Raw genomic sequence first — 16,411 nt, forward strand, 5'->3', positions numbered from 1 at the left:
ACCAAATTCATAAGACACAGTGAAAAGCTAGAATACAATTTTAAAGTTACCACAAAGGATATATATATATATATCTTTCTAGTGACCGTCAACCATGATAGTACCTGTAAAATTATACCCGGTTTACCCTAGAGCAAACCTTCCAGTATATGTACCTCAAATCCAGTCTCTTTCCCAAGGACAGAGATGGAAACACACTGCAAATTCTTTCTCTTTGGATCACTTTTTCGTCACTCCCTGCAAACTAACACTCTTCTGCTTGCATTTGTCATGAATATGTTTATAAGACCAAAACTGGCAGTTTGTTACATGTAGATTGGCCTCTTCTTGATAGAATTCTGGAAATGAGATGGGATTTGAGAAACACTTTAATCAGTAGCATGCTCCTCTTAGGGCATGTTCCCTCTCTTAAGACAGATTGCTCCTCTTGCCCTTTTAATGTGGATATTTACCAGCTACCAATTTGGTTGATTACATTTGGAAACCTTTTCCTTCAACTCTGGAAGTTCATTCTTTTTTTGGCGTCTGTAGTTCCTACACACTGTTACAATTTTGAGGGAAGTAAAGATTAAACTCATGTGTCCATGTCCTCAGAGAGAGAGTTCAAACTCTTCAACTCATTAAGTAGATCTCAAAGATCTCATACAGCTAAAGGACCTTTTTCTTTTTAAATTTATATTCCCTTAATTTAAGATGTGATTATGCTTTCCCAGGTGTTGACTTGCATTAAAGATGTCATCTTTGGTGACAAATAATGGAAACCAGAAGTCAGAAACCATAATCTCTTTCTTGCTTCATAGTCCTAAGATTTTAACCCCCTGAAATATAGGTGTTATGTCTATTCCACACTCTATGACACAAATTAATGATCTGTTGATAATGACCCATGGACGCAACCGGAAGCCAGAGGCATGATTTCTTTTTCCTGCAGAACATTTTGAGTGCCTGGTCCCAGATCTTGTTTCCAGTTCTATCCTCTCCCTCCCTCCTGTTTTCACCTGCCGCCACTTCTACCATTACTGCAGTGCAAAGGGATTGAAGTCTCCCCAGATGCAGCATCACCCCCAGTGATCACCACACTAGAGATAAGCTGTCGATTTTAAAATAGCTAAAGATCATTAATAGACAGGAAACCCGGTGATTCCACCAGCCACAAGTGGCACAGCTGTGCGTCTTTGTTCTGTGTTCTGACTGCAAGACTCTTACACCCTGTCCCAGGGCCGAGAGGCTGTGGGATCATCTCAACACCATATGCCCTTTTTAGTAAAAGTAATCATTGAATTAAAAGCCACATGAAATTGATTTTTTTATACTTTTACATACTTTTCCCATTAATAAATTCTCAAATTAGATGAGGAATACGACAGATCTTACGTTTGGTTCACAATGAATAGTAACTAGGTGCCTCTTTGCCCATTGAAGCTCTGAAGTGTGGGTATGGACTGTAATAAGAGCAGTCCTAGAAATCTAACAGCCTTCTCAGGACATCCTCCTTGTGGTGTATTCTTGGGTCAGACCCGAATCAGGACATCCCAGCAGTTCTGATAGATTTCAGAGTTCCTGGAGTCTTAGAACTGGACATGGGCTTTGAAGCCATCTTTTCCTCCTCTTTTCTTTTACAAATGAAAAAACTGAGAACCAGAGATTTGAAACGATATGGCCAGAGTCACACAGCTAATAAGTAGTAGACCTGGTGCTGGATCTCATGACTTCTCCCAGGCTAAGCTCTTCCTAAAGTGGACCAGCACCGGGAATCTCCTCCAGTTCAAACTAGAGAGGAGCTCCCTGGGCTGGAACCAGTCTTAGTGCCCCAGAGATGGTGGCATCCTCAGCACAGGAGGGGAGGTCACCAGTGACTCAGACCCAGCTGCAGGCAGCCAGCTGCTCTGAAACTCCCTGCTTATTCCTGTCCCTTGGGATTCCTCCCTCAGACTTCAAGATCCCACTTCCTCCGTTGAACAGTCATGCCACGAACACCTCTCTCCCCACTGAAGGTTTCCTAGTATGTGTGTATAGTTATATGTTTCCTAACTAATGCATGTAGTTTGCCCATCCTGACCAGCTTACCACAGAGGCGCACCATAGGGATGAACACGTGCCCGTACGGAAAGGATTTAGAGCTCTTCAGATGACAGGCTCTGTCGAAGTGCTGATGCTCATTGCATCAAACTTTTCTCAGAGATTTGCATCGCTAATTGCTTGTTTCTCCCAGCACGCCTCTGAGGAAGCTCAGTAGTACTACTTGAAAATAGAAAGTGCTATATAATTTTGCATTTACACATAGTCTTTCATGGAGCACCTCCTAGGGCCTCACAAACCTTTAACTCATTCCTCAAAGGGCTCCGGTGAAGGAAGTCAGAATTATGCTTTGCCTTCATTCTACACTGAGATTTTTCTGGGACCGGCTCAAGAGTTTCTGGCCCTGGGATTCGCTTGCCAGATCATGCTCCCCATCTAGCTGCCCTTTAGTCTCCCCTGGGGCTGCCGCCTGTAATGCTCTTTCATTTAGCCAGCCTTGCCTAGAAGGTTCTCTCGTGAGTTGAGTGGTTTTATTGGTTTGTACAAAAGTTTGAGAACCTGAGGCCACATCATGCAGTGCTTTGTTTGCCATGAGACCTCTTAGGGTGGAAGCGCATGGAGCCCTGTGGGAGGGTCTCCTCTCAGAAGCCACCTCCCGTCCTTCATCTGCAAGGGGGTGACTTCCCCTCCTTTGTGTCCTACTGCTCCTTAGACAATGCTGCGTGGGGACCGAGCTGGTGGACTGGATGCTGCAGCAGACTCCATGCGTTCACTCCCGAATTCAAGCCGTTGGCATGTGGCAAGTCCTGGTAGAAGACGGTGTTCTCAACCACGGTAAGATGAGCCACAGTCCCTGGAAAACCCTCAAGAAATGCTAGGAAGTGCACTTCCCTAGGTAGGTTGTGGCTCAACTCCCACATGGGCCAGAAAGAATTATGATCCCTTTAGGGACCCACAGAGCTAGCATCTTCATTCAGCAATACAAATGCAGCAAGCAGATGCCGTTGATTGCAGTGTTCCACCATTGTACCATCTTAACTTGGGAGAGCGGATGAAGGGAAAATGAAATTGAAACCCGAGTGCATCAGTTCCAATTATGTTTATTAGTTTTTGCATTCACGGTTCATCGAATGCATGATTATACTCTGAGCCTTGCATAGCAGTCCTGATGCAGGGGCTGAGGGAAGAGCAATACAGTGTGTGGCCGGGCTGATAACATGAAAGAGAGTACTGAATTCAGAAGCTGAGTTTTCTGGGAGAGCCAGTTTTTTGTATCCACATGTAATATCAGGAGTGTGCTCTGTGGCGTAGCCCCTGATATCCACAGGGGCTATAACTGAGCAGAGTAGCTATTCAGGACTGGAGTGGAACTGTGATTGAACTCCTCAAGCCATTTGTTTAAAGATCACTTTTCCAAACTGACAAACTATTAAAATCATTCCTTTAATTTTTAAATACCTGGGAATCTAATGATGCTCTTGCCAGTGTTTCACAGACTTTACTGTGTATACAAATCACCTGGAACTCTTGTTAAAATGCCGATTCTGATTCAGCAGGGCTGGGATGGGTCCAGAGAGTCTGCATTTCCTAAGGCTCCCAGACGACGCTGATGCTGCAGTTCCAGGGATCATATTTTGAGCAGCAAGGATCCTACCACTGCCACTCATCTTTGGATAGTGTTGATGCTTCCTCCTGAAAAGGGGCTTAAGAGCTTTAAGACACATAGATGAGGGATTCTGAGCCAAGTTTATGACTTTGTCCTACTGAGATCTAAATCTTCTTGTTTAAACAGAATAAGAAAAAAAAACTCTTTACAACTTGAACTGGGGGCTTCCCTGGTGGCGCAGTGGTTGAGATTCCGCCTGCCGATACAGGGGACGCGGGTTCGTGCCCCGGTCCGGGAAGATCCCACGTGCCGCGGATCGGCTGGGCCCGTGAGCCATGGCCGCTGGGCCTGCGCGTCCGGAGCCTGTGCTCCGCAACGGGAGAGGCCACGACAGTGAGAGGCCCGCGTATTGCAAAAAAAAAAAAAAAAAAAAAAAAACTTTGAACTGGAAGGAAATTACCATAATATCCTAGGGGTATATGACCTAGATGTTTGGTATATGACCTAGATGCTTGGTCTTGTCAGCTTTGTTCAGACAATTTTTTTTTTTTTTTTTTTTTTTTTTTTTTTGCGGTACCTGGGCCTCTCACTGTTGTGGCCTCTCCCGTTGCCAAGCACAGGCCCCGGACACGCAGGCTCAGCGGCCATGGCTCACAGGCCCAGCCGCTCCGCGGCATGTGGGATCTTCCCGGACCGGGGCACGAACCCGTGTCCCCTGCATCGGCAGGCGGACTCTCAACCACTGCGCCACCAGGGAAGCCCTGTTCAGACAATTTTATTTTAATTTTTTAACTGCAGACAGACATGTTTATAAGCAGTACACATAGAAAGAAAAACATCAATTCTGATCCTGATGAAGTCGGTTTTTCTGTTTTGTTTTGTTTTCTATTTTTTGCTAAGTCTGTACTTTGAAAACAAACAAACAAACATTATAGAGCATGATCTGGCAGTTGGTTATTTTCCTGTTTAGGACATATAACCCACATGCTAGAAAATGTCACCAAGGCAATTTTTGCTGGTCAGAGAGCTCATCTCAGGAAAGTTGGCAGGTTGTCTTAAGAGAGTCCCAGGGCAGCTCAGGAGACGGGCGGGTCAGAGAGGGCTGTGAGGTGCGTGACTGCAGCCCGGAGGTCGCGTCCTACAGCTGCACCGCCCTGGGTGAGGCCGAGGGAGAAGGGTGAGGAGTGTCACCACTTTGCTGCCGCTTGGCTCTCTTGCCCGACACCGTCCACTCGTTTCTGGTAGACGGGCCCGTGAGGCAGAGGTGCAGCAGCTGACGCTTGCCTCCATGTTTCCCATAGTGGACCAGGAGCATCATTTCCAAGATAAATATTTATTTTATCGATTTCTGGACGATGAGCACGAAGATGCCCCTTTGCCTACAGAGGAGGAGAAAAAGGAGTGTGATGAGGAGCTGCAGGACACCATGCTGCTGCTGTCGCAGATGGGCCCCGACGCTCACATGAGGATGATCCTCCGCAAACCGTGAGTGAGGCCGCGTGGCGCCCCCTGCAGGTCACCCGTGCATAGGTGCGCGCCTGGGCGGAGGAAAGCAAGGCTGACTTCAAAGGACGTGGTCTTCCTTCCCCCAGGGCCAAAGGAGAGATGCTGAAGGAGTGACACATACGCTTGCCTCTTGTTTTATTCTGTGTTTGAGCCAGATAGTTCCAGTTCCCTTTTGCATGAGTTAAAACTATAGAGATTTTTTGCTCTTGGCTCAGGATGTCAAAACTGGGTCCACGTATTAAATGACCTTTGGTCCATGACAAACAAACTGCTCTGCTTCTGTGCCAGACTGTGGAAGCCCCTTTCTTCCTGATGCAATAGGACAAAGGTCGTCAGAACTGTTAGACCTCACACCTGTGCTTGTATGCCTGCTTTCATTCGTTCATTCATTCAGCACATTCTTTCACCCCATGCGGAGGCTTCTGCTCCTTAGCTTAAAGACACATTCTTGGGCTTCCCTGGTGGCGCAGTGGTTGAGAGTCCGCCTGCCGATGCAGGGGACACGGGTTCGTGCCCCGGTCCGGGAAGATCCCATGTGCCATGGAAAGGCTGGGCCCGTGAGCCATGGCCGCTGAGCCTACGCGTCCAGAGCCTGTGCTTGGCAACGGGAGAGGCCACAACAGTGAGAGGCCCGCGTACCGCAAAAAAAAAAAAAGACACATTCTTTTTTTATTTTTTTTTAATTGAAGTATAGTTGATTTACAATATTGTGTCAGTTACTGGTGTACAACGAAGTGATTCCGTTTTATTTTTTTTTCAGATTATTTACCACTATAGGCTATTGTAAGATATTGAATATAGTTCCCTATGCTATACAGTAAATCCTTGTTTATCTGTTTTATGTATAGTAGTTTGTATATATTCATCCCGTAGTCCTAATTTATCCTACCCCCTCCCTTTCCCCTTTTGTAACCATAAGTTTGTTTTCTATGTCTGTGAGTCTTTCTGTTTTATATATAGATTCACTTGTATTAACTTTTTAGATTCCACATATAAATGATACCATATAATATTTGTCTTTCTCTGTCTGAGTTCCTTCACTTAGTATGATATACTCTAGGTCCATCCATGTTGCTGCAAATGGCATTATTTCATTCTTTTTTATACCTGAGTGATATTCCATTGTGTGTGTGTGTGTGTGTGTGTGTGTGTGTGTGTGTGTGTGTGTGTGTGTGTATATATATATATATATATATATATATATATATATATATACCACATCTTCTTTATCCATTTATCTGTTGATGGACATTTAAGTTGTTTCCATGTCTTGGCTATTGTGAATAGTGCTGCTATGAACACAGGGATGGATGTATCTTTTCCACTTAGAGTTTTTATCTTACGGACACATTCTTAAGAGAACACCACTGCTCCATTAAACTCTTCAAGGCCTCCGATCAGCCAGTGAGGTGCTCCCTCCCTTCCAGCTCAGTGGAAACCCACCTGACCATCAGCGAAAGTTGAGGACTCCGATGAGTTTTATCAGATCAATCCAGAAAGACTATATTGAGCCCCTCATCTGTTCAGGGCGCTCAGCTAATTGCCACAGGGCATATGAAGAAGGGTATGCCTCAGTCTCAACCTCAGGGAAACCTCTTCAATGAGGGTGACTTGGCCCCTGGATCTGAAACCACTGCACGCAGGGCTTATGTTTATCTGCTTGAAATGAAATCCCTCTCCACCTGGCAACCAGTGCGTGTCAGCTGTGGGTGTCCACTCTGAGTCACTGGCTTGGCCGACCTCCATTCATCAGCGGGGCTCAACAAGAGCGTTATACTTTACCCGTCTGGCGTGTCCCCTGGGCGCTTTCCAAGAGCGAGGTGTCCCTCAGACCAGCTTCCCGGTGTGGGCCCCACACACCAACTCACAACAGCCTCTCACTGCACCCTCCTTCCCTTTCCCCAGGAGTCATCCCTTGCCCTTGCCCTTACTCTGTGCTGCAAAAAGGCTCTTCAGCATAGCTCATTTTTTGTTACACCATGACCCCTTTGTCACAACTTCCTCTTGGGTCTTAATGTCCTGCACCATGTGTTTCAGAGGCCTTCCCTCCACGCAGTTAGCATTGTCACCCTTAACTCCAGAGCCATGGTTTTTAGCTCCTTTAGCCTCAAAACCCTTTCTTCAAACAAAAATGTTGCTGGAAAATCCAAAATATCAAACAGAAAAGCCAGAGCTTCACTGACCTAATCATGCGTCGTAGTCAAGAAAACTGCCCAGTAATTTATGTTTTCTCTGCCCTGAAGGACCACAGGGGTTGGGGAGCCATGGGAGAATCCCCAGGGCTTGGGGAACTCAGATGAAGGCCCCCACTCTAAACCGTGTTCTCCTTCCTGTCAGACTGCTTCCCCTCTCTTTTCCCCACACCCCTGTGTCTTATTGTCCTTCATTTACCTCCTCATCATTTGCTGGCTCCATCCCTTCTTGCTTTTCTTGCTGCCATCTTCATTCAAGCCCACATCACACAGTGGTTCTGAATCAGATGGGGACAGCCCCTAGGGGCGTCAGGAAATGTGGGAGGGGGTTTTGGTTGCCACACTGCTGGCATTTTCTGGGTAGTTGTAGGACCTAGGGATGCTGAACACACACCAGTACCTAGAACCCTCCAAAATAAGCTGCCCTGAAAAGAATGCCCCTGTTGAGAAACATTATTGGAAACTGTGAGCTTCTTAAAGGCAAAGACATAGCTCATTTTACTTCATTCATTTAGTCATTTAACCAATATTTATTGAACATCTATTTTGTCCTAGATACTATGTTAGCTGCAAAGGCTGCAGCATTGAACTAGAGGGTTGCACCTCCTTCCTGGAGCTTTCTGTCTGGGACAGAAGACAGACCATAAACAATTAGCTATGCAAGTAATCATTTAATCACCACTGCATTACATGCTACAAAGAAAAATGTAGTGTATATTGATAGAATGTAATATGGAGAGGGAAATTGAACTTGTTGTGGAAGTTAGAAAAGGCCGTATTCCTAGCTCTGTGCATTACACCAAGTTGACCATCAGTAAACCTTTGCTTAGTGAATGAATGAATAAATGAACATATAGCCCCAGCTCTGATGTTCCCTCAGCTCTCCCTTGCTTCAAGGGAGACAGAAATGCCATTCAATTCACAAATATTTTTGAGCATCTACCAAAGATGTTTTTTAAAAGTAGCAAAATGGTTCCTGCCTTTGGAGAGTTTATAATCCAATGGGATAGGCACTCCCAAATTAGATTCAGATGCAACAAACATATATTGAGTGCTGGTTGTGTGAAAAACACCACTCCAGGGGTATTTGTGCTAATTGTTTGATTCACCCTCACAAGAGCCTGAGAGCTGGGTTCATAAGTTACCCTTAGAAATAGGAGCCTGTACTTGTGCTTCTTTTTTCTTCCATACAGCATTGAATCGCATGATCCTTGGCAGCCCATAGATTCTTCAGAGAAAATTACATTCCAGAGTTTGGACTTTTTTAGCCTATCACTGGCTGCTAAAGTACAGGTTTCACCAGTATCCCAAGGTACATCATTTTGGGTGCCCTTGGGATTTTTCCCATCTTTTCAGGTTTTATGAAACCGCAAATGTTGGAATTGGGCTGGTAGTTCTTTTGACTTGGTACCTTTAGATTTCCTTTCTATTGGAATGACAACCCCTAAGAAATGGAAAAGTGAAAAAGAAGAAATCGAATTTTATGAGACAGACTTTCAAACTACACACACACACACACACACACACACACACACACACACACACCATTTTTTTAATCTGATAATAACCTTTGGAGCTTCTACTTTACTTAAGTGGAAAGAAAATAAGCTGAGTTGATCAAGAATTGACGGGATCACTGCTCTCCTTGAAGAGATCAGCCAAGCACTTTGCCCCTGGGAACTTGAGGGCATGTTCACAGGTTCTGTAAATGTTGACTTTTTACTGCCCAAACTGCCAAGTCATTAAGCAACGTGGAGGCATGAGATGTATTGGTTCCATATTGACCGGGGAAAGACCCCCCAATATAGTAGCTCAGGACAGCTGCATTTTATAATAGTCACCACTGCCAGAGAGGTTGCAGAACTCTGATAATTACTGAGAAAGAAATAACACAATATTCTTTGATGAGAAGATTACTTTGAGAATTTGATTGTATAATGAAGATGTTGCTTTGAAAGGTACTTCCTATTGTTCTGAATCGGAGACTCACTAGCAAAAAAAACCGTGTCACTTGTTTTGACAGGCCACTTAGAAAAATTCTCTGTTTATTACATTAACTGCAGCATTTTAACTGTCAAACTATGAAAGAATGTTCTGTAGTTTAAAAAACAGAATAGTGCTTCAGGGGAAATTTTTTGGCACACTCTTGTTGCTGTTGGTATTGAAAAAAAACATACATTCTGAATGTGAAATTAGCTTTTTATGTGGTGGCAGGCAAAGTGACTCACAATGCCCGTCCCGGTTTCACAGGTGCAGACCTGGACGGCATTTGGGGGGCAAGTGCTATAGAACAGTGACAGTTTGATGGTGCTGTTGTTGCAGCTTCCAGACAGGGCCATCAAACCTAAAATGAGCTCTTGGAGCTTATTGTTTTGATTTTGCTTTGTTTAAAAGTCTAAAAACAAGAGGTTACCCTACAGCAAATAGATACAGTAGAGACCCTTACCAGCAGAGACGTGCATTCTGGCTACCTTTGAGCAGGTACTTTGGAGAGGGGCCGTGGGCAAAGAGATGTGGAAGGAGCAGGTAAGCAGGATGTTATGAACTTGAGGCCAGCTGGATAAAAAGAGACTTCAAGGAGACAAAGAAGGCCCTTGCCATACAAGCATCCCAACTTCTTCTTCCAAGTAAAGCAAGACCTAGTGCTCCACTGTTTAGAATGATCTATCAGAAACCAGCCTAAAGGTGGGAGGGAAATGAAGAAGATGGCATTTCCCAAATCTAATTCTAGGTATATCTGCAATTTTGAAATGCCCTAAAAGCCTAGAAGCTTAAGATAGTTGGGCTTGAGCAGAAGGGGGAAAAAATGAAATTAAAAAAAAATATATATATATATATATAATATAAACACATAAGAACATTGTTGGTAGGTTCTGGAGTCTTCTAAATGGGTCAGAAACTCATAAGCTTGAGTTCATTTATTTCATGTGATCGAGTAATATTTTCTAACATATCCTATGGGGCCTAAGATTGAAAGGAAACAATTTAAGATAATCAGATGATATGAGAAATTACCAGAAGGGGGAAGGAGGGTTGTTTATCAGTCAGTTGGCTACATTAAGACAGCCTCCACCCTCTGTTCCACACAATTGCTCTAGAGGGTACTTGAGAGGCTGTGTGTTTTCGTTAGCAGAGCCTGCTTTTGATAGGGTCTTTACCTGTCCAAGCTGTTTTGGAGGGTGTGAAATTTGAAATCCTGATATAGGGAAATGTGTTTCCTCAGGGGAACCCAGACTAGCAAGCCTAAAATGAGTGGTGCCTAGGGGTTTGATTTCTGTTGGGATATGCCATGAGAACGTTCAGAGTTATGAAGTCCATACTCAGATGCAAATCAGATGAAAATAGAAGCATGACTGAAAAAGCTAATCTTTATGAAATTTTAAAAAAAAAAAGATTTTATTGTGATTCTTTTTCTTCACTGCATGGCAAACTTTGCCTTTGTTTTTCCTGGAAAGATTGCTGTGCCCTAAGTGTAAGCTTGTGGAATTTACCAGAAGAAATGATTGCAGTAAGTGGGCCGTTCGTTTCTTGAGTTTAGATTTGCATCTCCCCTATGAAAGCAATGTACCACTTATTCCTCATGTTTTCATGCCCAGGAACCCAACCATTGGATTGCTGCCATTAGGATTCAGATTTGTGAGAGAGAAAGATGGGTGTAGCTGCCATTTACAGTTTAGGGATCATTATTGGATTGCCTCAAGATTTTTATGACTTTTTACTGTTAAAGTCAATCTGTTCCTCGTATAGAAAATTTGGTAACTACTGAAAAGAGTCAAAGAAGAATAAATAACACCTGCCAATCACATCTTCCAGAGATAATTATTATTAACGTTTTGGTGCCTATCCCTCTGGTTATTTTTCAATCCCTAACTTTTTACACTTAATAATATGTCATGGCATTCTCTTTTAACCTTAAACATTTTTTAAAGGTGGGATTTTTAATAGGTGCATAGTAGTCTATCCTCTGAATGTTCCTCAGTGCATTCAGTTTGTCATGGTTGGATGTTTAGGTTGATTCTCAAGCCCTTTCTTCCTAAGAGCAGCAGAAAATAATATTCTAGTGCTCTTCTTCCCAGAACAAAGAAAGAATTCCTAGCCTGGCAGGGGTGCAGGAGTGGGGTCGTGGCTAGAAAGATGTCAAGAAAGTTCCAGCAGGGAACCGAAGGAGTGCCCAGACCAGGAGTGCTGGTAAATGTGGCTGGAGGGTTAGGCTGAGGTCAGATTGAAGAAGGTCTGCTCCTGTGTTCCTTGGATATTATTTTATAGCCATTTGGGGCACCGCTGACTGGTTTAAAGGGAGATGTGGCATGGCTAGCTTCGCAGTAGGTAGCTTTCTCTGCTATCTGTAGAGAATGGATTGGAGGGACTGAGACTAAAGATAGAACGCCAGATATTGAGTTTTATGAGATTACAATTAATTATATTTTAAGAATTTAATGACAGCATTTGAGATACATGCATTTGACCTAAGAGTCTGCTAAATAAAGTGAAAGTAATACTAAGCACAAGAGCCCCGGATTCTAGTCTTACTAAGTTACCAGTAAGTCCCCCAACATCTCCAGATTACAGATCTCTTAAACTATAAATTTAATACCTGCTTACTCTCTCCCAGTTTCACAAAGGGATTGTGAATGGAAAAACAAATGCAATAGTATTTAATCACAGCCAACATTTATTGAGCACATGTGTGCGAGGCACTGTGTTCAACAGTCGTCTAAATTCAATTCTTTCAACAGAACCATGAGGTAGTTATTAATATTATCCCTATTTTACGAGTTAGGAAAGTAAGGCTTAGGTTAAGTCACTTGCCTGTGTTCATCCTGAAAGTGGTGGATTCAGGATATGGTCCAGGTCTTTCTGACTCTGGATCCTGTGTTCTGTTCTGTGGTCTACCACCTATCCCAGGCCAAAAAGGCTTCAAAATGGTCTCTTGGCTTTGTTCTTTGAGCATGACTGAGGAAAGATGTCATGGAAATCTGATTTTAAAATAATTATTGCAGAGTAGTCTCATCTCATTAAGTTATTACTGTATAGCCCTGGATGAAGGACAAATGTACTGTAGAAAAAAATTATATCAACACACTAGCCAGGATCACAAACAAAACTTAACCACTAAAAATGAGTCACATTATACATTTTATATAGTGACCTCACATATGTCACCTCTTTGAACTTCAGAATAACTCTATGAACTGAGTAGGACTAATGTTATTATCGACAATTTACAGATGGAGAAATTGAGCTTAGTAGATGGCGAGTGTCTTCTTTAACATCACACAGTAGTATATGTGGCTGAACCAGGAACTGAGCCCAAGTCTGCTTACTCCAAATCCAATTTCATTCATTTTTTTCATGAATAATAATCTTTCCTCTTTAATAGATTGCCTAAACTTCTTCCTCTCTGGTGGATTTACTGAACAAGCAGTGGAGTCCAAAGAAGTATGGATAATCTATCTGTTCCTGATTTATGAAGAATTAATTTTTGTAAGGAAAAATAATACATCCACATAGCATCTGCTCAAAAAACATTTGCATTTTCTATCTGACATATATGTCTTATACACAAAGGCAGGTTGCTGTACTATCTGCTTCTATCCAAATTTATTTGTTTTTCTCAACTTGCTGCTTAGGTGTTTTAAAGGAAAATATTTATAGTTGTACCTTTTAAAAGGTTTAATGGTACACTTCTATTGTGCACTTATAGTAAACACTTTTGCTGGGAGAATTTCTGGCATATTCGGTTTCTAAACATGAAAAACCTCAAATCACACCGTCCCCAAAACACGTAGCCCTCAGAGGCCCTGAATCACAGAACCCTTACCCCATGTCCTCATGGGGATGACTTCATTTCTCTCAAATGTTCATGAAGCTTTTACCCTTAACTGCAGTTGTAAACTGTATTCATTTCTAATAACTTCACAAAGAAGGGAAGAATCCCCATGTGCACAGGCTTTGCTATCAGAACTAGAAAATGCCTAATTGCATCTGATAAGCTTATGATGTCCTTTTCTGGGTTAAAGGTAAGGTGAGGGGTGGTGGTGTGGCAGGGAAGTGAGCAGGCAGAGCTGGGCAGGACACCTTATATGGCAAGTCACCATGCTCCTGGAATGACTCAAAACACTTAACTGCTAACTCTTAGGAAGCAAGGGTCCTGGGAGGTGAAAAGAGAAAGAAACAAACATGTCGTGCTGGTTTTTTAGACAAGGGGGTGGAAAACCACACCAAACTTTACTTTCAGGGAAGTGGATGAGGTGAGATCTTAAGATCTGAAGAGTGTTGGGAAATGATCCACGCTTGAGAAATGACTTGAAAGCAGGAGAATCAGGTGGGTTGAGGTGAAGTGTGGCCACCAAAATAAAGCATTCCACCCCCAAGAAAAAAAAATAATAAAGTGTTTCCTTTATTTTGACGTTTGATCAGGTCTTACTTAGATATTTATAATGTTGACTTTTCTGGGTATTTTCCCTATGCCCCAGGGAATACGTCTACTAGGCGACAGTTCTCGAAGAACTGGGTCTTTCACCTGCCTAGGTTACCAGTGGCCGTGCCAGTGTGCCTGCTTAGTGCCTGGACGAATCCCTCATTTTATCCACGTTCCAATAACTGAGTTGCTCTGTCTCTGACCTTGATAAATTCCTTGATAAAACTGTATTTACCAGCAGCTTCCAATATCACCTGAGTCCTCCCATCCTTTAATGTATAAAATGCCTCTCCCTCCATCCCCGTTTATTATCTTGTCTGTAACTAAGGCATTGCTGCCGGAATGCATCCCCTGCAGAAACTAGGCCTTTCCACAGCAGGATCCAACAAATCCACATCAATGTGGCACCACGCAGATTTGTAAAGAAGCAGGGATGCCTAATACCTCTCCCTGTGACATCTGGAGAAGGACGAGTAAAGACCAGGTACATTCACCGGCTGCCACTCAGAGCAGCCGGGAGAGTCAATTCACTTCCCCAGCCTCGCATGTCCTCTGTGAAGGTGCGTTGGGAGTTCCCTCCTCCTGCGCGGGGCACAGTGTTCCCTTGACTCTTGAAAGCCAAATTGCCTTCAGTCCTTGGGACCCTTTCATTACTGTTGGAACAGGCTGGGGGCTGATCTGCAGGATCTCTTCTCCAGTTTTTTCTCTGTCTGCCCCACAAAGACCAAAGCATGAGAGGTACTTAATGCCACTGTTTGCCACGACGAGCCTGCTTTTGTTCAGTGATCGTGGTAGAGAAGGCTCCATGTCAGATGTGGTGTCGGGCGCTCTTCCAAGGGGGTGGGGTACATCGAGAGGAGAGAGCGTTCGTCTGTTTCCAGAGCAGAGAGGTGAGTCTCTTCTGAGACACTAGATGGCACAGCGGCTCTGAGCGGGCGGCTCCGGCTTGGCTGGGCTTGTTCTGTCACTGCGGCCACAGAGTCCACTGGGATGGGGGAGGGGCTCCCATTTGATTTGGTGGACGCAGGCTGGCCACACCGGCTTTTACTCCATCTGGCCTCCTCTCTGGGACCTCCCCAACTTTCAACCCTAACAGCAGGTCCATGGAAACACCTCGTCACACACCTCTCCCGAACGCTTTTGCTGCTTTGTTAACTGTGAATATGCTCATTTTCTAAAGCAAGTCTCTTCACACCCTGCAGTCCTGACTTCTCTCACCTTGTTAAAACATGTGCTATAAACAGGACCAAAAAGTTGGTTCCTGGGCTTCCCTGGTGGCGCAGCGGTTGAGAGTCCGCCTGCCGATGCAGGGGACACGGGTTCGTGCCCCGGTCCGGGAAGATTCCCACATGCCACGGAGCGGCTGGGCCTGTGAGCCATGGCCGCTGAGCCTGCGCGTCCGGAGCCTGTGCTCCGCAGCGGGAGAGGCCACAGCAGTGAGAGGCCCACGTACCGCAAAAAAAAAAAAAAAAAAAAAAAAAAGTTGGTTCCTACCTGGGTGGATCGCCCAGGGACAGTGGCCTGCCCTGCGATGACACTGACCACTGTAGACCACAGGCTCGTTTTTTGTTTGTTTTTTTTCCTTTTTTCCCTTTTATTCGGATGTTATTTAGGACTCAGAGACTAAACTGTTTCTAGGCTTTGTTCTATTCTGTTTCACATGGCTGTCATGGGTTTCTCCAGGGCATCCAGCAAGCCCCGTGGAAGTCTATATTTCTTTGTTTTGGTTATTGATGAATGGAGGTCCAGGGGTAGAATAAGTTCCACGTGGGTCTCTGCAGGTTGGCCATCCACACTCCCACCCCTGTGAAGGCAGTGGGGGCCATGCTTCCGGACAGGCCTTGCTTTATCAGAGGCATGAGGGGGGCAGGCAGGGTGAAGCCACTACCGTCTTCCCACTAGTTGCCAAACGAAGGAGGCTCTCCCAGAACAGAGCCCTTCCCAGGAAGTCCCTCCTGGGAGAGCTGCCGCTCCTTTCCATCCTCTGTGTCTGGCAGGAGGGCCCAGGCCTCTGCTTCCTCCTCAGGCTCCTTCTGGACATTTGTCTTAGGGAGCTGTAGCCTGGCAGTAAACCCCGGGGCAGGCTGCTGCTCGGTGTGTAGAGTGGGAGAGGGGCCCAGCGGCCCCCTGTCCTGACTGGAGCAGTATTTTGATGAGCCCTGGGATCCTCTCCTGCCTTTGTCTTATCAGCAGTGCTGTCTCCCTCCTGTGATGGTCTCTTCTGTGAGTCCAGATCTGTGTCTGCCTCCAGACACATCTCAGCCATTCTATCCCTATCTGCTTCCTATCACCCAAGAATTCCTGAAACTCTCAGGTCCACTGATAGTGCTGTGTTATGGTTTGTCGTGGTGACATTACTTATTTTCAGTGCTGTTTTGGATTTTTAAATATCTTTCCTATCAGACCTTTAGCATGGCAGACAAAATGCTGACCATAAAAAGGGTCCTACCCAACAGGTGCTGCTTGGTCTTTCATGGTCATCTCCATCCAGGCCCCCACTGATCTTCTTGACTTAGACTGAATAGTTTCAGCTGGTCTAAAATGGTAACTTCTTAAAACTGGATGAATAAATTTATAATCCTACAGAAAAATCTGTCTTTTCTATCTTTGAATGGGATTTGGAGTAACAGGTGAGAGCCAACATTTTCATCCTGTCTCCTCCCTCCA

At 44.5% G+C, this 16,411-nt stretch overlaps 1 protein-coding gene across 5 annotated transcripts in view; it reads left to right on the top strand.

Moving 5' to 3' along the window:
- RAPGEF4 (Rap guanine nucleotide exchange factor 4) overlaps positions 1-16,411 on the top strand; it is a 318,384-nt gene that overhangs the window by 228,728 nt on the left and 73,245 nt on the right. For all 5 annotated transcript variants that reach the window (XM_067026319.1, XM_059055418.2, XM_067026317.1 and 2 more), the window contains 2 exons: positions 2,732-2,853; positions 4,927-5,110. In XM_067026319.1, the coding sequence (XP_066882420.1) occupies positions 2,732-2,853; positions 4,927-5,110 (306 nt within the window). The remainder of the gene's footprint in view (positions 1-2,731; positions 2,854-4,926; positions 5,111-16,411) is intronic.

The sequence above is a fragment of the Kogia breviceps genome, chromosome 2 (genome assembly GCF_026419965.1).
Source record: "Kogia breviceps isolate mKogBre1 chromosome 2, mKogBre1 haplotype 1, whole genome shotgun sequence".
Lineage (NCBI taxonomy): Eukaryota > Metazoa > Chordata > Mammalia > Artiodactyla > Physeteridae > Kogia > Kogia breviceps.